The sequence below is a fragment of the Mastigoproctus giganteus genome, chromosome 7 (genome assembly GCF_048544385.1).
Source record: "Mastigoproctus giganteus isolate SK-2022 chromosome 7, ASM4854438v1, whole genome shotgun sequence".
Taxonomy (NCBI): domain Eukaryota; kingdom Metazoa; phylum Arthropoda; class Arachnida; order Uropygi; family Thelyphonidae; genus Mastigoproctus; species Mastigoproctus giganteus.
The window spans coordinates 191,220,647-191,246,333 of record NC_143581.1 but is presented as its reverse complement, the minus strand read 5'-3'; the positions used below and the strand labels follow the sequence as shown (position 1 = coordinate 191,246,333).

The 25,687-nt window shown below is 37.2% G+C and overlaps 1 protein-coding gene across 1 annotated transcript in view; it reads right to left on the bottom strand.

The window, feature by feature from the left end:
- Positions 1 to 25,687, bottom strand: part of LOC150083497 (uncharacterized) — a 656,046-nt gene that overhangs the window by 68,132 nt on the left and 562,227 nt on the right. Inside the window, exons 8-9 of the mRNA XM_090377318.1 lie at positions 24,168 to 24,261; positions 15,935 to 16,016 (exon numbers count right to left, since the gene is read on the bottom strand). Coding sequence (XP_090233444.1) covers positions 15,935 to 16,016; positions 24,168 to 24,261 — 176 coding nt within the window. The remainder of the gene's footprint in view (positions 1 to 15,934; positions 16,017 to 24,167; positions 24,262 to 25,687) is intronic.

The window sequence follows — 25,687 nt, the reverse complement described above, 5'->3', positions numbered from 1 at the left end:
CTATCCCTGTCATTATCGATCATCTCTCGTATGTCGTCATTGTCATCTCGTTGCATAAAGGAATCCTTTATGCAATCCTTCCAAACTTTCCTTCACACTCCATTCATGGTTTTCTGTCACTTCATCCCATGCACTTGAAACGTTTATGGCAGTTTTAATGTAGGATTTCCAAAACTTCTTTAGGCTCAGTACATTTTCACCAGTGTTGATGGCTTTAATAGCTTGGGAACAGGTGTTCCTTATGTAGTAAGCTTTAAATGTGGTCCATTAGTTGGGTCAGAGATGTAGTGTTTGGGTGCATGTAAAAAATTTTTATATGATTGTTCAAGTCTTCTAAGCTCTCTCTGCTTGGCTGTGCTGGCGCATTGTCCATGATCAGAACTGCTTTGTAATCAAGGTTATTTTTTACATATCTTTTCACTGCAGGAGAGAATAATTCAGAGAACCAATCAACGAAAAGCAGCCTGGTTACCCAAGCTTTTTTATTAGCCTTCCAAATTACAGATAGGCTTGATTTGGTGAAACCTTTAAGAGCCCTTGGATTTTTCTGAATGATAATCTAAAAGAGGTTTTAATTTACCACCGGCAGCATTACCACCCAACAATAAAGTCAACCGATCCTTTGCCGCTTTGAAGCCTAGCATGTTTTGGTCCACTTGATGTTGGTGCTTTGACAGTTGATTATCTTGCTCAGATAGCTGACAAACTGAAGGAGTGTTTTGCATCTACATTCACACATGAGGAATTCTGTAAGGAAGGGGAGGACAGAAGTTTACTAAACTCTAACAGGGAGCTAAATTATTTTGAAATAACGAAGAGCAAAGTGGAGGAGAACTTGTTGAAGTTAAAAATAAAAAAGGCACCTGGAGCATATGGAATCTATCCAGTTATATTGAAGGAGGCAACGAGGGAAGTAAGCAAACCATCAGCCATAATTATGAGACTATTCTTAGATCCAGGGGAAGTCCTCAAAGGGTGATACAAATAAATACAGACCTGTTAGTTTAACTTCTGTTCTGGGGAAAATAATGGAGTCACTGGTTAAAGAAGTGATGCAGGATCACCCAGACAAGACTGCAGTAATAGTTCAGACATAGCATGGGTTTGTTAAGGGGAAGTCTTGTCAGACCAATTTGAGTGGAAACTATGATGTGATCACAAAGGAGCTGGATGCAAAAAATAATTTTGATATCATATACTTCGGTTTCAGGAAAGCTTTTAATACTGTTGCACAGGAAGACTGCTGTACAAATTGGAGTGGTATGGCATTAAGGGTAAGTTGCTGCAATGGATAAAGGGACGGTTGAATGGGAGGTGGCAGTGAGTGGTAATAAATGGACACCGCTCTACATTGATTAATGTTATTAGTGGAGTCCCCATAATTTGATGCTGGGCCCATTATTGTTTTGTGTATTTGTTAATGATATCGATGAAGGTATATCAGGCTTGATGTCCAAGTTTGCAGAGGATACAAAGGTTGGCAGAGTTGTTAATGATAGTAAAGACAGTATGCTACTGCAACAGGATCTAGAAAAGTTAGGTAGATGAGCTGAGAAGTGGCAACTGGAGTTTAATATTGACAAATGCAAAGTACTGCATATGGGTAGCAGTAACCCAAGAAAAACATACCAACTGTGTGGTACTACACTCAGGGAGGTGGAGAATGAAAAAGACCTGGGGGTAATTGTGCAGTCGGGCTGCCAGAGCAGGTCATGGAGTTTTGTCAATGATATATAGGAATTTTGCTAGCAGAGACAAGGAGGTGATTATACCTTTGTATAAGGCAGTGGGCAGGCCACACCTTGAGTACTGCATATAGGTCTGGAGGCCTCATTTTAACAAGGATGTAGAGTTGGTAGAACAGGTACAGAGAAGGGCAACAAGATTGGTGAGAGGAACAAAGGGGTTCTCTTATAGAATTTAAGCCTCCAGGAGAGGCTTAAATTCTATAAGTTGCAGCATCTGGAGACTAGGCACCTGTGAGGTGATCTGATTGAGGTGTACAGGGTCTTTTTCACTTGCTAAGATTAAGAACTTGAGGGGACATAGATTCAAATTGAGGAAAGATAGCTGCAGAATAGATGTGTAGAAGCTTGCCTTTAGCCACCAGGTAGCTGATTGCTGGAAGAGACTTCCATGTGTTTTTGTGGAAGTTTATAGCTTAAATAAATTTAAGGCTGAAGTAGGTTTGTTATTTGGTTTTTAGGAGCATTAGCAACTAAGGCCATATTACTCCGAGAATATGCAGTGGTCATTCCCTGACCTTTCCGCATCCTCCGTATTTGGTGGTGATGGGCTCGAACCCCGGTCTAATCAAGAAGCGTGTGTTACACACTGCTGCTCCTTCCCACCTGGCTACGGAGGCGCCTGGCTCAAGTAGGCAAACATTTGAAGTGACCAGATGGGTGAAATGGGAATGGGTTTTTTTTTTTTTTTTTTTTTTGTCTGATGCTCTATAAGCTTGCTTTCTTGCATCATATGCCTCAACTAATGCTAATGTTTTTTCTTCTTTCGATATGAAACTTCTTTTAGGCATTCATTTCCAAAAAAAAGTCTCGTATTATCTACGTTAAAAACATGTTGAGAAGTATAAAACCCCTCTCCAATAATTTTAACAAGTTCTTTTTTGAAAGTTTCAGCACCTTCTTGATCTGCACTTGCAACTTCTCTCTGGATTGCTATGTTGTGTAGTTTATATAGTGCTTTTTAAATCTACTGAACCAGTCCTTACTAGCAGTAAATGGTTCCACATTTTTCTCGAGGTGAGCTTTCTTCAGATCTTCATATTAGCTAATCACTTTTCTTTAATAATAATTGAACTTAATGGAATTCTGCATGGATATTATCTTCAAAAAAATTATTTACCGGTGGTAGATGACTTTCATCAACCGGTGAAATACCACCACTTTGCTTATTGGAGGTTTGAAGTGATGAAACCCATGTTTAGTCTCTAGAGCAAAGTTTCCGGCATCCCCCCTCCCCCCATACTTCTCCTTCAACCCATGCACGGTACTAAGTACTATAGGTTTTGATACCTTTTGTGTTTGGGGTTTTCATAAAAAAAAAAAAAAAAAAAATTTAGAAGCATTTCAATCATAATAGCCAGTCTAGCCCTAGTAAATTTAGTTGCCTGTGGCGGAACAGCTGTCTTTCCCACTACTAAAATTAATTATTTATTTTTAATAATTGTTCTTACAGTGGAACCTGCCAGTCCTAAATTATTGCACACATCCACTTGTCGTTGACCCGAACTGATCCACTTCAAACATCTAATTTAATTTTCAAATCAATCTTTTTCTTACCTTTGTAGTCTTTGAACCGCATCCACACTTTGTTGCTTTTTTTCATTCTTCTCCACCATTATTAACTCTTTGAAACTGTAACTGTGTTGCATTAATTATGATACAATGTTCGAGTAAACTGTCCATTATGGATGATGTCTAACACTGTACTGAGTGACTACTAGGCTTTAGATAAATGCGCACAATGCAAATATTACAAGCAATACTGCATATTCCTAAACTTTATCATTTTTTCAAATGTTGATCTTGGAACTATGTAACCAGTCACTGGACTGCAATTAAATGAGTGTGGGAGAAAATTTCACTGAACATGGGAAAATTTTCTCAGGTTGACATGGGAAATGTTTTAATGCTGTTTTACTATTCATTTTCATGCTCTCAACTACATCAGATGAAATGTTTCGTTGTTTATTATTTGGTTTTTAGGAGCATTAGCAACTAAAGCCATATTGCTCCGGGATATGCAATGGTCATTCCCCGACCTTTCTGCATCCTCCGTATTTAGTGGTCATGTCTAATCAAGAAGCGTGTGCTATGCACTGCTGCTCCTGCCCGTCTGGCTACGGAGGCGTCGAAATGTTTTCGTTAAATTTTCCAAAAACTCAATCTGTACGCTGTTAAAAGAGCGTTATAGTGAGTTGTTACAGCGTTATAGTGAGATACAGGTTATAATATACAAACAGCGTAATAGCGAATCAGCATAATGCAAACCGCGTTATAACGAAGGCCTACTGTACTTTTAAATTTTTGTTTAAGAAAAACTGAAAATTAAAAACATCTGTTATTTTCATTGACCTCAAACAAACATTTATTAATTTTGCTGAGAAACAAGAAAAAAAACTATAAATATAAAATATAAACTTGAAACTATTAGTCTTTTGCCATTTTCAAGTTTTTTTTGAAATTGAAACTATGTACATGAATCTTCAGCTGTATGGATGTGTGCCTATTTCAGCTTGGATTTTTGCTTGGAGTATGTCAAGCAGAATTTAAAGAACACCAACACTTGTTAAATGTAACAACCTGTTTATTAATAATTTTAAAAAAATTCAGGTTCAAACATGCTATGATTATTATGACTGTAGTAAGGTTGAATTTTTGGATTTTTTAATTATTATTTTAGAAATAAACAAGGAGTTACCTTTTATTCAGAGTAGGATTACTTCTTTACAAAATCTCCTTATGCAATACGTTGAAACAACGTTACATAATTTAAAACTCATAATGCGTTCCTCACTATTGACACATGGACAGTCCAACACCCTAGGATCACAGCATTGAACCCCAACCCCATCCCATAAGTATTAACCCCCCCCCCCGAGCAACCTCAAGTGAAGGACGACATTTTGTCATAAACGTGAATTTGGAATATGACTAAAATGCTATTAAAATGAGATAAAACAATGAAATTAAAGAATCCATTGTTTTATCGCATTTTATTCATATTCCAGTGAGGACTGTCTGTGTGTCAATAGTGAGGAACACATTATGAGTTTTAAATTATTTTGAATTATGTAATTTTGTTTCAACGTATCATTTCATAATTTATTCGCATAAGGAGATTTGGTAAAGAAGAAATCCTACTGACTGAATAAAGGGTAAGTCCTTGTTTATTTCTAAAATATTAATAGAATGTAGGAAAAAATTGAGCATATGTAAGCTTTCATTTATGTAGTTTAATTATTATTATACAATTCAAATTTAATTAACTGCAGTGGTCCTAGCCAGCAATTTGTATAATTACACAACTTACTAGCTGGTGTGTGCGTGCGCATGTGCATGAGAGAGATAAATAGGAGATACATACATATATATATAATAAAATCAAGTTTTAATATTATATATTAAGTTGTATATATTAAAATAAATTTGTATATTAAAATAAAGTATTACAGTCAGTAATCCCAAAAAAACGACTGATGCAAACTAGATATTTCACCTTTTTCCCCAAAAGCTAAAGGCAAAAATTTTAATCAGGCAGTGGAACCTGGTCTGTTAAATCCTTTCTGCATATAATTCCAAGTTGCTTCTTTTTACACCAAAACAAGGGGAGGGGGAAAAAAAAAATCCAGGTGATTTTTCACAAGAAAACAGATTTTTTCAAAGTTTTTTTTTTTTTTTTTTTTAAGTCCAAGCTGCCATAGAAATTAAATTTTACTGACAATGTACATATTTTGTATTAAAATACAGCCACAGGATTGTTTATCAATTAGCATACCTAAGATTTTTCTGTCTTTCGATTTCAGTTTGGATTTCTATTAGGCACCAATTGATTATGACTATTTCAAATAAAGATACTTTTTGCAAACTTTGCTCTCTTCAGAAATGCTGAGTGAAAGTTTTTTTTAAAAACAATGGCACTACTGTTTAGACAGCTGTCTAGAACAATTCTAAACATACACTAGAAAGAGATCTGAACCTTTTTTTTTTGTTTGTTTCCACCTGGACTTAAAAATCACCAAGTAAGATTATCATAGAAGAAACAGAAAAACTGGGCATGTGTACTAAATACATAAAAGACCTCTTTGCCGATAGTGAACGTGAGCTAGATGACAACAACAATGCAGTGGTAGGGCCATCCAAGATCCGAGGTGGAGAGGGTGATTAAATTAGTGAAGAAGGGAAAAGCTACAGGACCAGATGAAATCATAGCAGAATTATCGAATTGCTCGACTACAAAGACACCAATATTCTCGTTGAATTATTTAACAGAATTTATGAAACAGGCAACATCCCTCGGGACTGGTTGACATCAATGTTCATCACTCTTCCCAAAAAACTAAACACCAGGATTTGGGGAGACTTTAAGACTAATCAGATCGATGAGCCAAGTCCTCAAAACATTCCTAAAAATAATTCAAAATCAGATTTTCAAGAATTATGAGTAGTAAATGGACGATACACAGTTTGGATATAGGGAAGGACTGGGTACAAGAGTTGTTTGTTTGTTATTTGGTTTTTAGGAGCATTAGCAACTAAGGCCATATTGCTCCGGGATATGCGGTGGTCATTCCCTGACCTTTCCGCATTCTCCGTATTTGGTGGTGACGGGCTCGAACCCCGGTCTAATCAAGAAGCGTGTGCTACGCACTGCTGCTCCTTCCCACCTGGCTATCGAGGCGCCTGGGTACAAGAGAAGTACTATTTTGTGCCCAGGTCATTATACCAAGGTGCAGAGAATGACAGATTGATGGATTGATGCCATCTTTGTTTTATTGACTCTGAGTAGGCCTCTGATCGAGTCCAACATACCAAAGCTCATCAAGATCGCCGACCTCCATGAGGAGTCTGGCCTTGATGAAAAGGACATCTGAATAATCAAACACCTCTACAGGAACCGAACAGCATCTGTTGTAGTTGATGGCAGAAAGACAGAAAACATCAACATTGAACGTGGAGTGAGGTAAGGATGTATACTTGCCCCCCTCCCTTCTGTTTAACATTTACTTGAACATCATCTTCAAGAGAGAATTAGATGGAAAAAATGAAGGAATATCTGTCAATGGTAGAATGATTAAAAACTTTCGCTATGCAGATGACACTATACTTTGCACAACTAATATGCAGGACTTATAGATACTCCTCAATCATGTGAGTTAAGAAAGTGAAAGAATGGACCTCAGGATTAATATCAATAAGACTAAGCTCAAAAGTCTTTAATGGGGCACTGCCACCACCTCTCCTCATTTTAAATGGAAAGCTCATAGAGAGAGTTGACAAAATCAAATATCTAGGCTGTTGGATCAATGACAAAAAAAGAACTGGCTATGGAAATGAAAGCAAGGATTGAAATGGCCAGGTAGTATTTTCTTAAAATGAGACCTGCATTGTGCAATGGAAACCTGGATCTCCACCTTAGAATTTGGATGATGAGATGTTATGCTTGGTCAGTTTTGTTGTATGGTGCCGAGACATGGACACTGAAAACTATCACCTCGAAAATACAGGAAGCATTTGAAATGTGGACGTACAGAAGAATGCTAAAAATACCACAGACAGCAAAAGTGACCAATGGGAGTGTCCTGCAAAGAACTGGAAAAACCCGGTAATTGCCAAAGGACATAAAGCAAAGCAAAGTAAAATGGCATATCTTGGACACCTGATAAGGAACAACAAATACACAATTCCACAGCTAATTATTGAGAGGAGAATGGAAAGAAGAAGGAAGCCTGGGAGAAAACGTACACTGAGGCTTGATAACATTAAGAATTGGACAGGACCTGAACACCAAGCAGCTGTTCAGAGCTACCAGACATTTGCTGTGGTGGTCGCCGACCTCCATTAGGAGACGGCACACAGAGAAGAAGGAGGACAAATATTCTCTTATAATTAGCATTGTCACTTATGACTTCAGATAATTTGTTATATTTTAAACTTCCTTGTGCACTTGTCAGTCCCCCAACCAGGGATCACTGTACATCAATTCTTTCTTCTTTTACAAGAGCATCTGGTAGGTTTTCACACAACTGACAGAACTAATAGTGAAAAATATCTAATTTTTTTTTTTTTTTTTTTATCTTTAATTTCATTTATTGGGAAGTACTAGGATTTTTTTTTTTTTTTTTTTTTTTTTTGTGAAACTGATTTATTTCAATTTGGTTGAAAAAATTTATTCTCTGAATAGCATGATTGGATGATGAATTGGTTCTCCAAACTTGGTTATAGTTAAATAATATTTAATTTAACACTTCTGAAAACACAGTTGGCAACTAGCTATCTATGAATTCTATTTGAACCCAGCAGACTTTTGAATGCAGTAAGGAAACATGCTTTGGTCTGGGACTTCACAACAGAAATCAGCTAGCCACCAAATTAAGTCTACAATTTACCAAACTTATTCACAGAGGTATGCAGTTTCTGCTATGAGTGTAATAAATTATTTAAAGCTGTAACACTTCACTGGATCATATTGGTCCACAAATCACATCAATGGCACAATGTTGGTAGATCTGCACTAATGCTTTTTTACCATATATAAAAAAAAACGTTTATTATGGTAAAGTTTAACATGAATGTTGGCATACTACTAATCTGTTCATCATCCATCAACTTGTTTTGACATTCATAACTTATTGTCTCCGTATTCCTACTCATCAGTTATTTATAACTGAAGGAAGGCAACCTTTACTGAAATTGAAGAGGCCTGTGGTAAATCAGTAAAAACAACCTTTATTGATTTACTGACAGTTGAAGGCAGTGTTTTGGCTTGTAACTCTAGACTCTATTGGGAACACAAGTTAGAGGGTTGCCATCCCGTATGTTTATTTTCTTAAAAAATGAATCTTTAATAATATTACTTTTTAAAAAACTTTAAAGTTCTTTTACTAAATCGTATTTCTTTCTAAACTGAGAGAGGATATTATCCTTGTGCTGTATTGTATGCATCATGCTGGAAATGAAAAACCTGCAGAATAAAGTGTTTATAAAGTGTGTGATTTTTTTTTTACAGCAAATCTCATACTATTTTTAGGTGTATATATACAGAATTCATAAAAAATTCTATTTTTTGCAAAAAAAAAAAAAAAAGGGGGGGGGGCAACTCTGTGTTACAATGACAGAGATGGAGTCAAAAAGATGGAGTTGCCATTGTAAACCTAGAGAATTGGTGCGTATACTACAGCACTTGAAGCCATAAGTAAAAGTGAGAATACATTAAATGGAATTTCATAATGATCAAACAAAAAGACTATATGCTGATGAATTTCTGCAGAATTCTATCTGTAGATTCTTAATGCATGAAGAGTCACTGCCAATAATCAGACCAAGAGTACTGCTTTCTCTTTGCCTCTCTAACCTGCTGGCTATTTTCTACATCAGGTCCTGCTACTGTGTGAGTAACCAAGACATCCTGATTTAGTGCTCACTCTATTTGTTATATCCATCACAGTCATTAAGCCTATAACACATTCCTATTCTCATTTTTGTATTCCTAGCACTTAAGAATAAGATTAAATCTTACTCTAAAATCTTAATGTTACTTTTAAGTAACATTAAGACTTAAGGGTAAGATTAATGAATATTGCCTTCAAAACAATGTAGTATATTGTTTTTTCTGTCTTATTAGTATTATGCCTAAGTCATAAGTCACAAAGAAAATAGAAATTCTGTCTCTATATACTGACAGTGGCAATCCCATGGTTAGAAATTGTAAGTAACAAGTAAAATTTATGGGAAAGGAGAAAGAACAGAACACCAGTGAATTATTTTTTTTCCACAACACTAAGGCCACTAAAGCCAAGTGGTCAAATATGAGAGTACATAATTACATAACATTGTACATAATTACTCTGACCATGGTTCAAGTCTGGATGACTGATAAATACAGTGTTGTTCTTGTATCTGTGTTTTTGGGGGAATATCATAGCATGTAATGAGTAGTGCAGAGGAATAGTAGGGTTTTAATTGTGATAAATAAGTAGCTCAAAGGTTCTAATTACTTGTTCAGCATATAGCTTTTTTGTGTTTAGCTAAGGAATTTTTACTTTTTAACAAGGACATAACTAGGTTAAACTTGCGATCGTTATGGTGTAGCATAAATGTTACTTTTATGCACGCTATACTGTAATGACCTTGATAGTGTAAGGTATAATGTAAAACTGGATAGTGTAATACATATCACTGCATTTAGGAAAATATTAGCTTAGTGTAGTATTGTCAATTAATTAATTAAATTTATTAACCTTATTAATTTTTATTGTTAATCAATTAAACTGTATTTAAATGGAAATCATGTCCCAGACTAGAGCAGCAAAGCAAGAGCACAAAGTAGCAGGATTATGGTGGCTTAGGGGAAACCGAAGGTGGCAATTCTCCAATGCATCACAGCCTAATCATGTTCTGTTTCAGACTTGTCTAAAACAGGACATGATCCAGCCAAGGAGCATGTTTTTTTGTGTGTACTAGATGCAGAGAGTGAAGAAATTAGCAACTCAACGTTCTGATGGGTGATTATGAGAGCTTGGAGAGTAGGGTAGATGCCATCAAAGAAATTAAATTGGGAGACCCATCAAGCTCTTAGCTGCCCACCTCAACACAACTCAACACCACAGCTTACTCTTGTGCATCAGACAACAGAGCGGCAATCTTCAAGGCAGAATGCACTGGTCCCACAGGAGCTAGTTATTGAAAATGACTCTGCTGTCAGTGAAATGGAAAATATGTTGTTCTAGGATAGGTGGAATAGAACCAGTGTATGACTGCCAGGGACAAAAGCAGATGATGTTGTAGAGCAGATATCATGTTTTAAGGGCAAAAAAGATGATATGGCTGCACCTGTTGGCACTAATAATATTAAGATTAGGAGATCTGACGACTTAACAAGTACAAGACAATGTTGGCAAAAAGTCACGAGTTAGGATTGAATTTGAAACTGTCTGCAATTCTGCCCAGACATGATAGGAGGGAGTTTATGTTGAGAGCCTTGTCAATCATTTCTGCCATGAGGAGAATGTGCATGGCTCATAGGTAGAATTTTTCATTTTTCTTGTGTGATCTATGCTTGTTAACAGGAGAGAGGAATGGGATACACTTGAATAAAAGGGGATACAAGAATATTTGCTGATACTACACCGGTATGCAAAACTTAAGGACCAACACTATTTCTAAAGGCTACAACCACAAAATCCAATGAAACAGCCTCTGGCAATTTGCATAACTGTGGTCGTTCAGTAGAAAGCTGGTGGACATGCAAAAATTTGAATTGTGAAGAGAGGGCTCATATAAACAGATAAAAGCAGCAGTTAAGTGCAAATTACAGAATAGTGAGCATGATTGTAACAGACGTTTGATTGGTTTCATACAGTACTACTGACAACAAAATGGTCAGTAGACAACATCTGGATGACTTTACCCGGGGTCAAATAATTGGGAAGCTCGAGGAAGGTCAAAGTGTGAGAAGTGTGGCTGCAGAGGTTGGTATCGCACATAGCATGATGCTATGTACGATAGCATGTAGAACATGTCGTTCTAGAACATCGCTCCTTCAGAATGACAGGTACAGCTGTTCGAAGGACCAGTGGTAGTCGTCCACGACAGTCCTACAGGCCAAGAGGGACTTACACCAGACAGTGGGATCCATTGCAAACCAGGATATCCTGTGTCCTGTGCAGGTTGCAGGATATCGTGGTTTACTGTGGCCAGGTAGCAACTCCACAAAGGTGGACCGTTTGCCCGACAGCCAGTACGCTGTGTCCTTTTAACACCTGCACCATTTACAGTGGTGCATCGAACACAAGGACTGGACAGCAGTGCAATGGGGTAAGGTACTCTTTACTGATGAGAGTAGATTCAGTCTCAGCAGCGATTCTGGATGTGAGCTAATCTGGCGAGGGGTTGGCACATGGTATCACCCCGAAAACATCACTAAACGGGATAGATATGGCGGTCGAGGTGTTCTCGTTTGGGGAGACGTTATCTTGGACAGATGTATACAACTACAGAAACTGGAAGGCAGCACTGTAACCAGTGTACACTACTGTACTGAGGTAATCCTTCCCCATGTGTATCTGTTCCGAGGTGCCATTGGCCCTGAGTTCGTGTTTATGAATGATAACGCCAAACCGAATCGCACTGCAGCTGTTGATATGCTTTGGGAAAGTGAGGACATTGTTCGTATGGAATGGCCTGCCCGTTCCCAGATCTAAATCTCATCAAACACATACGGAAAGCTCTGCGGAGACGCCTAGCAGCACATCCACACCCATGTACACCAGCTGAAGATAGCGCTGACAGAGGAATGGACGATGTTACCGCAAGAACTTATCAACAACATTGTTCTAAGTATGGACAGGCAGTGCAAAGCCTGCATTGACATTAGGGGTGGCCATATCTCCTACTGAGAACCACCTCTTCCCTTTGTTCCATCTTTGGCAGTGATGCATCTGTATCATGGCAGCCAGTGCTACATTGCCATTTTTGAATAAAGTCCCTCTGTACCGTTTTATTTCCGTTGTTGTGTCAGTGGCCATATCCAGGCCACTCCTATGAGAAGCTGCAGGTGAAAACCTGACTGGTCCTTAAGTTTTGCACACCAGTGTATGTGTCGAAAAACTGCTAGCTTGGGTGAGGGATACACAGACTAACAGTTATGCAAGTGATTCTTCCATTCCTACTATTGGTACGAGTAGCAGCCTAGAAAGCAAGGTGTCTGGGATTTCAGGCTCTGCTGTGGGTCATCACGGAACAGATGGGCTGTGTTGTGGTAACTAAGAGTAAGAAAACATGTATGCATACTTGCATGTACACTAATGCTGGGACCATTGTAAATAAATTTGACGAATTTGAAGTACTGATTAATTTGTCGAATGCAGACATTGTAGGAATAGCAGAGGCGTGGAGTTATTTTTAAATATGGGGAGTACAATGTATACGTACAGGGGTTATGCTCTTAGTTAAGAAGAATATTAAATCTAAGGCAGTGCATCCAGTTGATCTGCGTGACAAGTGCAATGTTCAATTAGTTTGGCATGATATAATAGGCACTGGGAAAACAAAATTGAGAGTAGGAGTGTGTTATAGGCCTTATGACTGATGAGAATACCAAACATCTATACAGGGAAGTAGAGTGGGCTAGGAAATCAGAATTATTATTATTATTAGCCATATGATGCAAGAAAGCCTGAGGCCAAGAGAAGAATGATGACCAGCTCAGGACCCTGGGTGTGCCAAGCCCATACTCACCAAATGTGAGCCACTAATGTCTCATAATGGGTGATTTTAACTTTCCAGATGGGTTGGTCACTCACACATTAACAAGGCTTTTGTGGATTTCTTGGATGACTGTTTTCTACAGGAGCATGTTACAGAGGCAACAAGAGGAAGCAATATTCTTGACTGGGTTATCAGCAGTGATTCTTCATGCATTAAGAATCTGCAAGTAAAAAATCTGCTGGGTGCCAGTGGTCACAGTGTACTAATGTGAAATTTAATTAAAGACATAACTACTGTCGAGGGTAAAGGGAAAGGCTTTCATAAGGGTGACTACAGAGATCTCGGATAAATTTTAAATTGTGTGCAGAACGACCAACTAATGATGTTACCAATAGCAAATTCTAAATGGGAAGTAATCAAAAAGCTACAAGGCTTTCCATACCAACAAAGAAATACTGTTCGAGGCTTAGCCCAGCAGATCCCACACTGTGTGCTGCGGCTCACTAGGGTGCCACAGCAAACTCGGAGGTGCACTGCGGGATATTTTAAATTTTTGAGGGAAACACAGTGATACTTGCATCTGTTGGACACTGCACGAACTACTAACTCGAGGTAGTTCACAGTTTTAACGTTACTAATTAAGTTGTTTGGACCTAACTACTTAATAAACTGAACTGTTAGCTATTTCTTTTAGCCTGGGATGCCGTGAAAAAATTACTGAGACACTAAGGGCACCACGAACCGAGAAGGTTTGGGAAGCTCTGGCTTAGCCTAAATTGATGACAGATGAACTATTGAGACACATGGCAGAGAAGAAAAGTGCATGGGATGTATATAAATTATCAGGTGATGCAGATGCTAATTGCAGATATACATATGTCTGTAATCAAGTCATAAAGGAGGTTAGGCAAGATAAGGCAGGTTATGAGAAGTCTCTGGCAAAGAATGCACAGAAAAACAGCAAAGACTTCTATGTTTATATTTACAGGAGAATGAAGGGGCTGAAATCATATTGAGCCAATCGATGTCTGTAGGTTAACTGTTGGTGACCCTGCTCAGATGCAAAATATCTATTCAAAAAACTGAATAGGTATTTTGCATCTACTTTCACACATGGGGAATTCTTTAGGGAAGGGGATGCCAGAAGTTTATCAAACTCTAACAAGGTGCTAAATGACTTTGTGATAACTGAAAGGAAGTATAGGAGAAATTCTTGAGAATGGTCATAAAAAAAAAGTACCTGGGGTAGATGGAATCTATCCAATTATATTAAGGGTGGCAGCAAAGGAGGTAAGCAAACCCTTAGCCATAATTATGAGAGCATCCTTGGAGTCAGGGGAGGTCCCCATGTACTGGAGATGTGCAAATATACCCCAATTCATAAAGGGGGATCAAAAGGCAACATGAGTAATTACAGACCTGTTAGCTTAATGTCTATTTCAGGGAAAATAATGGAATCACTGGTTAATGGAATCACTGCAATCACAGCATGGATTTGTCCAGGAGTGGCCTTGTCTAACCAATCTGATAGGTTACTATGATGTAGTGACCAAAAATTACTGAGGATGCAAAAAAAATAAAGGATGTAAAAAAAATAATTTTGATATCATATACTTAGATTTCAGGAAAGCTTTTGATACTCTTGCCCATAAAAGACTGCTGTACAAACTGAAGTAATGTGATATTAAGTGCAAATTACTGCTATGGATGAAGGGATGGTTAAGTGGAAGAAGACAGAGAGTGGTTATCAATTGGCACTACTCTTTGTGGATTAAGGTTATCAGTGGAGTTCTTCAGGGTTCAGTGCTGGGTTCACTGTTGTTTTCAATAATGTCAGGTTTAATTTCTGCAAATTAAGTTCTGCAACTTGCAGCATCTGCAGACTGGGCACCTGTGGGGAGATGTGATAAAGGTGTTTAAAGCCTTGAATGGATTGAGTTAGCTAAATGTTAATAGTATTCTTCCATTTGCTGAGGCTACACACACAAGATATCAAATTCAGGTTGAGAAGGGATAGATGTTTGCCTTCGGGCAGTGAGTCATTGATTGTTGGAACAGACTTCCACCTATTGTTGTGGTAGTGGTGGGTTGAATAAATTCAAAGAACTAGACAAATCCTTTTGAGGGTATCCATGGATGAACTGTGTGTGTTTTTTTTTTTTTTTTTTTTTTTGGCTAATGCAATATAAGCTTGCTTTCTTGCATCATTTACCATTACTTTTACTACTACTACTATTCTCTCACCTACTACTACTATTCACTCTATATTCTCTCATTATTTGTCATTACTACTAACTATTCTCTCTATTGATCATCCCAGAGTATACAGAAAATTTATTTATTTTTATTAAACACAAATGTTAGTGGCAAAACAATGGTCTATCTTTTTATGCAATGTACATTATTATTATGCTGTTAGAATTAGCTTGGTTGGGTTGAAGTTGCTAATCTGAATGGCTCTGTGCAAGGTTTTTCAGCATGATTTTCTGTATTTGGATAGGACTGGAGTGAATTATTCCTATGCCCGAGAAAGCTAATCAAAAGCGTATCCTTCTGCACCTGATGTATCTATTGGATTGTGCGATCCATTCTCCCCCCCAGCTAACTATATCACACGAATTTGCACATTTAACTACTGCATCCCCCCCCCCCCACACCATCACCACACTTCACTCTCATGGTGGCACTGATTTTGGATTACATTAACATTACAAAAAATACTTCTATTAGGTATATATGGAATAAACTTAATTTTATCTGAAACAAATTTTTACGAGCAGTCTTCACTTTCATATTAAAAATATCAGCTAGTAGAATTTTTTTACAATATCTTTATGTATATTACTGTCTATATTTAATTCTCAACACAACAATGCTTATAGAGGATCTCTTTTGTAAAAAAAAAAATTACAATACTAAATATATTTTATTTGTTGGAGGCATCAAACTAGGTGCTACTACAAGTTCAAGCCATATAAACTTACTTCTTTTTCCATTAGAATCTTTACAGCACTTTCTCATAACAAAGCCTTTCTTATATTCTGTTGCACAATTGGGATTAGGTACCTATTGCAGAGTGCATAAAGAAAACTTAGATAAACTTGATATGGCTACATTGAAATTACCAAGAAGTATTATTTAAAAGGAATATAACATTTTTGCACTCTCCAAATGTAAATAATTTTAAAACAATACGCTTGACTTAATAATGTGATAAATATAGTATATCGGAGTGTGATATGTGGTGGTGGTGACATGCTAACTCATTCACTGCTTCATGATGCAAATATATGGCATCGGGTTTTAATCCATTTGGAGGGAAAACTACTCTACTTTTAAAAATTTTTCTTACTGACAGAAGAAAACGAGATACTTTTGTCAAGCAACCTTTGCTGGAGGCCGATTAATTCAGTCATAGTGAAAAGAAAGCCCAAAATTGTCTCTGCTCTCTGCAATCCAGATTGATTCATTCCCATGATTTTTAATCCTGGGGCAAAAAAGTTATCAGAAAAGCTGGCAGTGACAGCACTACACAGGTTACATGCAATCAACACTATTTTGTTCACAGTGACTGTCCTGTTGCATTTACTTTACTGCTGAGATGTGTTTATAATAAAAAAAAAAAAAAAAAAAAAAGGTTTTTCATTTGTACAGCTCTATTTTGGAAACCCAACATAAAAATGGCCAAATTTTGGAATCATATTTATACAAGACCTCCAAATTTAAAAAGGTGGATAGCATACTGCAATAGAATGGCCCATTTGTCACTCTCAAAAGACATTTCATAAGCAGCAGAGTCAACAACAAAGTGCAACAGTCCACAGCTATCAGGAAACAATGCCATTACATATGTCATACATTTCAATGATACTGTTTCCTATCATGAAACAATACCACTGAAAGGTATTTGATATTAAAAGGCAATACACATGAGAAGGAAGTAATAACAGGAAATTAAAAATTTTGTAAGGAAATTAATACAGCTCATGACATTACTTTCATCACACTTTGTAAGGAAATCCAAGTGTTATAATTTGATGTGCTTGACTTTGAACATGTTATTAACACAGTTCTGAAAGACAGCAAATTCTATCCATGCTGAGCTACCACAACACAGATCCCCCTTTTAGATGAACTCAATATACAACATGGTATCCATATTTTGAATTCAAAGGTAATCTAGTTTAGCAAATGTAAAACTATTTCAGTAACTATTATTAAATAATTCAATTTCTGGAAACAAATAACTTGCTATTGGAGACAGGCTTCATCAATATGGGATTGCTTCCATTCCTAGTGCACAAAACTCTTTGAGAGCATAGTCACTTCAGGCCATCAACCATTACTTCATCATCACTTAGAAAATTTTAACCTACAATGTAATCACTGATCACTGAACAATTACACCGGATCAGCCAATCAGCAATCTGAGATTGGCTAACTACAGTTCTGACTGAGAGTGTTTCAGCACTACTCCTGATGTGAACCCAGACCAATCCAATGAGTACATGTATGAAACCCACTAGACTATAACAATGAATAATAAAAAAAGGCCAAAGTTCTCTGTGAAAAGTTATAATAATTGGAAATTATAATGTCGGAACCTTGTTATCTCTTTTCTGTATTTCTTAGTGAGGCTAAAAACTCTGTTTTTTTCAACTCGTATTCCTAGTAATTCCAACCTGAGAAAAATTTCCAAAAAACATTTCTTCAATGAAAATAATTCTTACACAATGTTCTCATGTTAAAAAATTTAACTCAGTTGCTTGAAGAAAAGGAACACCATTGGCTCTAGGTGAAAACTAACAATTTAATCCAACTGGTCATGATCCCCTTCCCCTCCTGCAAATATGCAAACAGAATTAGAGGAACCATGTATTAACTAGCACATACATGTGAGAAATACCATGTAGGCTGATCAAAAAGTTAAAAGTGAAGAATTCAGTAATGCAATCCAGCCTAAAAAAAATTCACAAAAATTAATAGCAGAATGTAGCCTTCTTCTTCTTCTTCTAGACATACATATATACAAAAACAGAGAGAAATATAGTATGCACTTGTTGATAAATATTATATGGAATGAGACTGGTTGATTGGTTTGGAGGTTTTTGACATCACCTACTTTGGTCATAATGTTGACCTTTTGTGTTAAAGTGTCACATTTTTAAAGTCCCTATTTTGTATTATGTTTACAGACTTCCTCCACTCCAACTTTCCTAACAGTGAGGTAATTTTGCTTGGTGATTTTAATGTTCACAACTCCAGCTGGCTTCCATTTTCTAGTTGCAAGGGCCCAGCTGGTTGGATGCTGAGGCTTTTACAATTACTAATGACCTTGCACAGATTGTTCATTTACCTACAAGAATACCAAACAATCCTAACCACACAGCCAACATGCTCAATCTTTTTCTCACAAACAACCCTTCTAAGTACATGGTCGAGGTGGGTAGTCCTCTAGGCACCTCAGATCACAACTTGGTGATGGTCTCTTCTCCAATGGAGTCTTTCTCTCATGGTCATTCTCAACCTAACGTTGTTTGGCATTACAAGAATGCAAAATGGGATGATCTACAAGATTTCTTTTCTTCATTTCCTTGGTTGGATTACTGTTTCGAAACTTCTGATGTCAATGAAATTATTCCTGTAGGGATGCAATCCTTTATTCCATGCCCCCACCTTAAAATCTAGTCCTTTATCTAAACCTTAGTTTTCCAATAAATGTGCTAAGGCTATTCAAGAGTAGAATGTTGCATATTGTAATTGGGTTATTTCTAAATCTTCAGTTTCATTTTCTGCCTACACCAATGTCCGCAACAATTGTAAAGCAGTTATTAATCAGTACAAACTAGATTTCGAACAGGCGAAGAGTAGAAAACTTGCATCTTGCCCAACTGGTAGCCAGGCATTCTGGTCTCTTGTCAAAGCTACTGGCCGCAACTTTAGCCCATCTCTGTTCCCACCTCTGTCCAAACCAGATGGTTCTATTACCACTTCAGCCAAGGATAAAGCTGACCTGCTAGCATCCTATTTTTCTTCCAACTCATGTATTAATGACCTTGGTAAACCATCTTCCACCATTCCCAGTACATTCCATTCAATGCCTCCTGTGGTCTTTCGTCAAAAGGATGTGAGAAGGATTTTGAACAATCTCAATGCTAAGAAAGCTGCAGGTCCTGATGGTATTTCTCCACTTGTTCTCAAAACCTGTGCTCCTGAACTTACTCCTGTTCTGTGTTGTTTTTTTTTTCTTTCTTATTCCTGAGGTGTTTTTCCTTCTGCTTGGAAATTTGCTCATATCCAGCTGGTTCCTAAAAAGCGTGACAAATTCCTTCCTTCCAATTATTGTCCCATTGCAATTACTTCTATTCTTTCTAAAGTAGTGGAGAAATCAATTAACTGCCAATTCTTAACTTTCTAGAAACTTTCCATCTGATTAACGATTGCCAGTATGGATTTGGTCAGTGTCAATCCACTGGTGATATTCTGGCGTATGTTAGCATTAGCATTGGTAGAGGCATATGATGCAAGAAAGGAAGCTTATTCAGCATCAGCCCAAAAAAAAAAAACAAAAAAAAAAAACACACCACTCCCATTTCACCCCTCCGTTCGTTCGAAATACCTGTCCAGCTGAGCCTTAAATTTGTTTAGGCTATCAACTTCAACAACAAGTGACGGAAGTCGGTTCCACCAACCAACCACACGCTGGCCAAAGGCAAATTTCCGCACATCTATCCGACATCCGTCCTTCCTCAATTTGAATTTATGCCCTCTGAGGTGATTATTTTGAGCAAGATGAAGAATACCATTGGCATTGAGCATGCTCAAACCATTCAAAGCCTTATACACCTCTATCAGATCACCTCGCCGGTGCCTAGTCTCCAGACTCTGTAATTTGCAAAACTTAAAAGCCTTTCTTCGTAAGAGCAACCCTTTGTTCCATTCACTAATCTTGTTGCCCTTCTCTGTACCCGTTCCAGCAGCTCTACCTCCTTCTTGAAATGAGGCCTCCAGACCTGTATACAGTACTCAAGATGTGGCCTAACCATTGCCTTATACAAGGGAATAATCACCTCCTTATCCCTGCTAGAAAAATTCCTGTATATCATTGACAAGACACCATGAGCTACTCTTGCAGCTCGTCTGCACTGCTCAGAGAACTTCATATCTGTCTGCACAATTACCCCCAGGTCCTTTTCATTCTCCACCACTGTCAGTGTAGTACCGCAGAGTTGATATGTTGCTCTGGGGTTACTGTTTCCCATATGTAGTACTTTACATTTGTCAATGTTAAACTTCATTTGCCACCTCTCAGCCCATCTGCTCAACCTTTCCAGATCCTGTTGCAGCAGCATAGCGTCAGTAGTGTCCTTAACAACCCTGCCAACCTTTGTATCGTCTGCAAACTTGGACATTAAACTTGATATCCCCTCATCAATATCATTCATAAACACCGAAAACAACAACGGACCCAACACTGAACCCTGAGGAACTCCACTAATAACATTAGTCCACGTTGAGCAGTGTCCATTGATTACCACTTTCTGTCTTCTGCCACTCAACCATCCCCTTATCCATAGCAGCAATTTGCCTCCAATGCCACACTGCTCCAATTTGTGCAGCAGTCTTCCATGTGCAACAGTATCAAAAGCCTTTCTAAGATCCAAATATATAATATCAAAGTTATTCCCTGCATCCAGTTCTTTTGGGACTACATCATAGTATCCAATCAAATTGGTCAGGTAAGACCTGCCCAACCATGCTGCGTCTGAGCTATAACTGAATTCTTGTCTAGATGATCCTGCAATGCTTCTTTAACCAGTGCCTCCATTAATTTACCTGGAACAGAAGTTAAACTAACAGGTCTATAATTACTTGTGTCAGCCTTTGATAATCCTTTGTGAATTGGGGTTACATTTGCACATCTCCAGTCTATGGGTACCTCCCCTGAGTCCAAAGAAACTCTCATAATTACGGCTACGGGTTTGCTTACTTCCTTTGCTGCCTCCTTTAATATAACTGGATAGATCCCATCCACCCCAGGTGCCTTTTTTATGTTTATCCTCAACAATCTCTCCTCCACTTTCCTCTCAGTTATTACAAAATCATCCAGCTCACTGCCAATGTTTACTTTACCTACATCATTCTCCTTCCTGAATAACTCCTCATGCGTGAATGTAGATGCAAAATACTCGTTTAGTTTTTTAGCCACCTGAGCAGGATCCTCAACTGTTGAACCATCAATATCCAGTGGACCAATCTGATTCATCCCTTTCCTTCTTGAGTTTTAATAGGTAAAGAACTCTTTTCTGTTTTTCTTTGCATCCTTTGCCAAGGATTTTTCGTAGTCTGCCTTTGCCTGCCTAATCTCCTTTGTGACTTGATTACAGACCAACTTATATCTATCATAGGCTTCCATGTCCCCCATTAATTTGTATGTATCCCATGCATTTTTCTTCTCTGTCACATGTCTCATTAGTTCATCTGACAACCATTTAGGCCTAAACCTTGAACAATATTTCTTAGTTGGTATGTAAAGCCTGGTAGCCTCCAAGATTAGTTCCTTGAATGCTTCCCATTTTGAGTTTGCTGTCGGTAACATCATCAGTTGGTCCCACTGTATAGAATTTAAATACTGTCTCAGACCATCATAGTCACCTTTACAAAAACAAAAACCCTTCCCTTTACCTCTGATGGTAGTTACCTCCTTGAGTAAATCCCACTTCAACACACTGTGATCACTGCCGCCTAGTTGTTCATTTATCTGCAGATTCTTAATGCATGAAGAATCACTACTGATAATCAGATCAAGAGTATTGCTCCCTCTTGTTGCCTCACGAACATGCTGATGTAGAAAACAATCATCCAATAAATCCACAAAAGCCTTGCTAGTGTGCGAGTGACCAATCCACAAATTCCAGTCAATATCTGGGAAATTAAAATCCCCCATTATAAGACTTTCTGATTTACTGGCCCACTCTATTTCGCTGTACAATATCTTATTATACTCATCAGTCATTAGGCCTATAGCACACTCCTACTCTCAATTTTGATTTCCCTATGCTTATGTCACACCAAACTGACTCGACACTGCCCTGTCCATCGATGTCGACTGGCTTCACTTCCTTGGATTTTATGTGTTTCTTAACTAATAGCATAACCCCTCCTGTCCTGTCTATCCTTTCTATACACATTGTATTCCCCAAATTCCAGTTCCGCATTCCTTATATCTGTGTGACACCATGTCTCTGATATCCCAACAATATCTGCCTTTGATGTTTTGAGCAATACCTCAAATTCATCAAATTTATTTACCAAACTCCTAGCATTGGTGTACACGCAAGTATACATGCACCTGTTTCTATTCTTTGCTACCCTAACACAACCCATGTGTTTACTTGTACTGCAATGACCCAGCAGTCTCTGAAATATCCTGCATATTGTTTTTCAGACTTCTGCTCATTCCAATAGAAGCAGTGCAAGAATTTCTTTCACCTCTGCCAGTGGCTACTGTTAATCTATTAGTCCTTGTATCCCCCCCCCAACTAGCAGTTTTCCGACCCAAATGTTACCCTTCTATGGGCAAATTCAATGGAAAAGTTTGGTGAAACTCAAACAGTTGCTCTTGACTCAAAGGCTTTCAATCATGTTTGGCATAAAGGTCTTCTAAATAAACTCTCATCGTATGGTCTCAAAATGAGATTTGAATCTAGACCCTTCCAAATGAGTGGCAAATCTGCTATACTGTCACAGAAACAGGATGAAGAAGTGATACAAGCAGCACAAATTAAGGATATGAAACTTAATGTTTTACTATTCATAGGAAAATATTAGGAGGTTCTCTGGTTTCATCAGGAGTTGGAAAAGAGACAAAAAGGATATAAGATGATATGAAAAGGCAACAGAAGAAACAAACTACTGGTGAAACACAGCAACCATTATAAAGTTGGCTAAATGCAAATTACACTGAGTCTATGGTTGTGGGCTTATGTAGTTTGTAAGGCAATCGTTGATTAGAGATCAGCAATTAACAGAGATTGCCAATGGAAAACTAGTGAATAGTCTTCACTGAATTTTCATTGATCAGAGTAGCCTTCACTGTTTTGGACCACAGTGGCTCAAACAGCTTATGGTCATCTGAGTGGGAATGCTGACTGCTTACTTGCTCTACTGTTTAGTTAATGCTAAGGGAACTCAGGGAATGTGTTCTTTAAATATTGATAACTACCACTGAATTTTGGTTAAGTCTACCATTCCAGTTTTCAAAAAAGCATGGATGCCCCAAGATTAACGTTTTTCTTGAAAGATGGCACTCCTCCATAGCACACTGCATTGCACAACTGCTCCAGTCACATTTCACCAGTGGGGGTGGTAGCACTAACATCAAAGTTGAACCTTAAAGCAAGTATCACATATCATATTGTCAATATCTCACCTGATATATTGTGCAAATCACAACCTACTAATGTAGTTCTTCAGTTTGTGTATGTCATGACTATAAAAAAATAACACAATAATAATTCCTTCCATAATCCTGATACACCTGTCTGTCTGTCTGTGGTTATCCTACTTCATCTTCACAGGTCTTCTACAATACCTTTGGAACTAACTTTTTTTTTTTTTTTTTTGCTTAATTTTTGTCTGAATCATTTCCTGCTTAAGAAATATGAATGTTTTCCAACAGTTAGTTTTCTCTGAAGATGTATTAGAGCAGGTGACTATTAAACCAACAATATGTTTATCTTATAGAATGCAAGGTCTTGATTTTTTAAGTTGAGGTTGGAAAGTTAGTGTTGTATGCTAGTAAGCAGAAAATTTTAGGTATTCAACGATGAAAAAATATTTTTGATATTTTAAGTTTAATTACTCACTGCAGTTAGGAGTAATAACAATTAAATATCTGTAGGAATAACTCCACTATTAAAAATATTAATTAAATGACAATTAACATGAATTTAAATAAAGCTGATATCTGGATTTACTTTAGCTGAGATGTTGTATACAAAGAATTGCAAAACAATCTTATAAAATTTTAGTACCTGATGATACAACTTATTGGTTATCTGCACCTGGCTTTCTGACTTCTTGTGAGTACCATCCTACGTTGCAATGGATTAGGTATGAGCAAAATTTAAACCAAATCATTTATTTAGTAAATAAATCTGCAAAATTTAATTATTTTAATCATCATAAGATTATGTTATTAAAACAGCAGTTTACCTCTAAAAATGGATTATGTCCTATGAAAGTTTGCCTGTTATCCTGAATACCCAGATGTCCTTCAGGTGCAATCTGACCATCATCATCATCATCTCTAAATTAGCAACAATGACAAAAAAAAAAAAAAAAAAAAATCAGTTACTGACAAATTAAGCACAGATGTATAAAAAAAAAAAAAGAAAGAAAAAAATGAAAAGTGCAATATATATGCTGACAAGTGATTACAGGAGAATATAGAGGAATAAATTCCATGTCCTATATCCATAATATGCTCAACAATCTTCATAACACACAACTTCCCAACATAATCTTCAAATCAAAAATTGCACAATAAACATACACATTCTATCACAAACTATTCACTGTTTGTTTATAAAATCATGATTATGAAATGAATGATAATGGATAAGTATCACAAGTTTTGCTTTTTTATTGACTTAAATTGGCATATTCATTTATCTTTTAGAGTTGCTTTATATTCCTAGTAACAATACTTTAGTTTAATTTGAATTTAGACAGAGATTTTGTAGGTTATTACTTAGTATCAGTAAAGGTATCAAATCCATGTGTTGAACAGGTTTTGAAGCTAACGCAAACGAAATGTTTTTAATTATACTTAGCCACTTTATTGACTTAATTGTTATATTAAATTATTTCTATAAGTAGCTTATAGACCTAGTCAAGCTCCGTGGTTTATTTTGAATTTAGACAACGCGATTTGGAAAGTAAATAATACCTCGTATCCGTAGATTAACTGTTTGTAACTTGCCACCATTGTTATACAATACAACGTGTGCACTGAACTAGACAGCGTAAGGTCTAACTGAAAACTAGATAGAGTAAGGTCTAACGGAAAACTAGATAGCGTAAGGTTTAGCGCAAAACTAGATAATGAGTATAGTAGTATCAATTAATCAGTAAAATTTATTAATCTTATTAAATTTCATTGTCAATTGAATTGTACTTTAACTAAATAAATATAGCGACCTAGTTTTTACAAACATAACATCATAAATTAATATATATAAGTTGACGGGGGATAAGAAAGTTATATATCGTAACTCGGAGATAACATTCGATACCGAAATACATATATATAGTGTTATAACTGCATTGGGATATAAGTTTATGGTTATATTTTGTATTGGAATTTTATTGAACTTGAATAGAAATCATGCCTCAGACCTGAGCAGCAAAGCAAAAGGCTCAAGCTAATGGAAGTGCTGTGGCTCAGAGGAAAACTGAGGGGGGAAGTTATCCTCTGAATCACAGTCTATTGAAATGCACTGCTTGTTTGATGTTTGTGGAGCATCAGGAACAGGACATGATACGGCCAGGGGGATGTTTTTGTGTGTGCAATGTAAAGAGTGCGAGGAAATCAGGTGCCAACTTGGCATTGTTATGGGCTTATGTGAGAACTTGAAGGACAGGGTGGATGCCCTCGAAGGATTTAAATTGAGGGGGCCCATCAAGCTCTCAGCTGCCCACATCAATTCCAGAGCTTGCACTTGAACATCAAG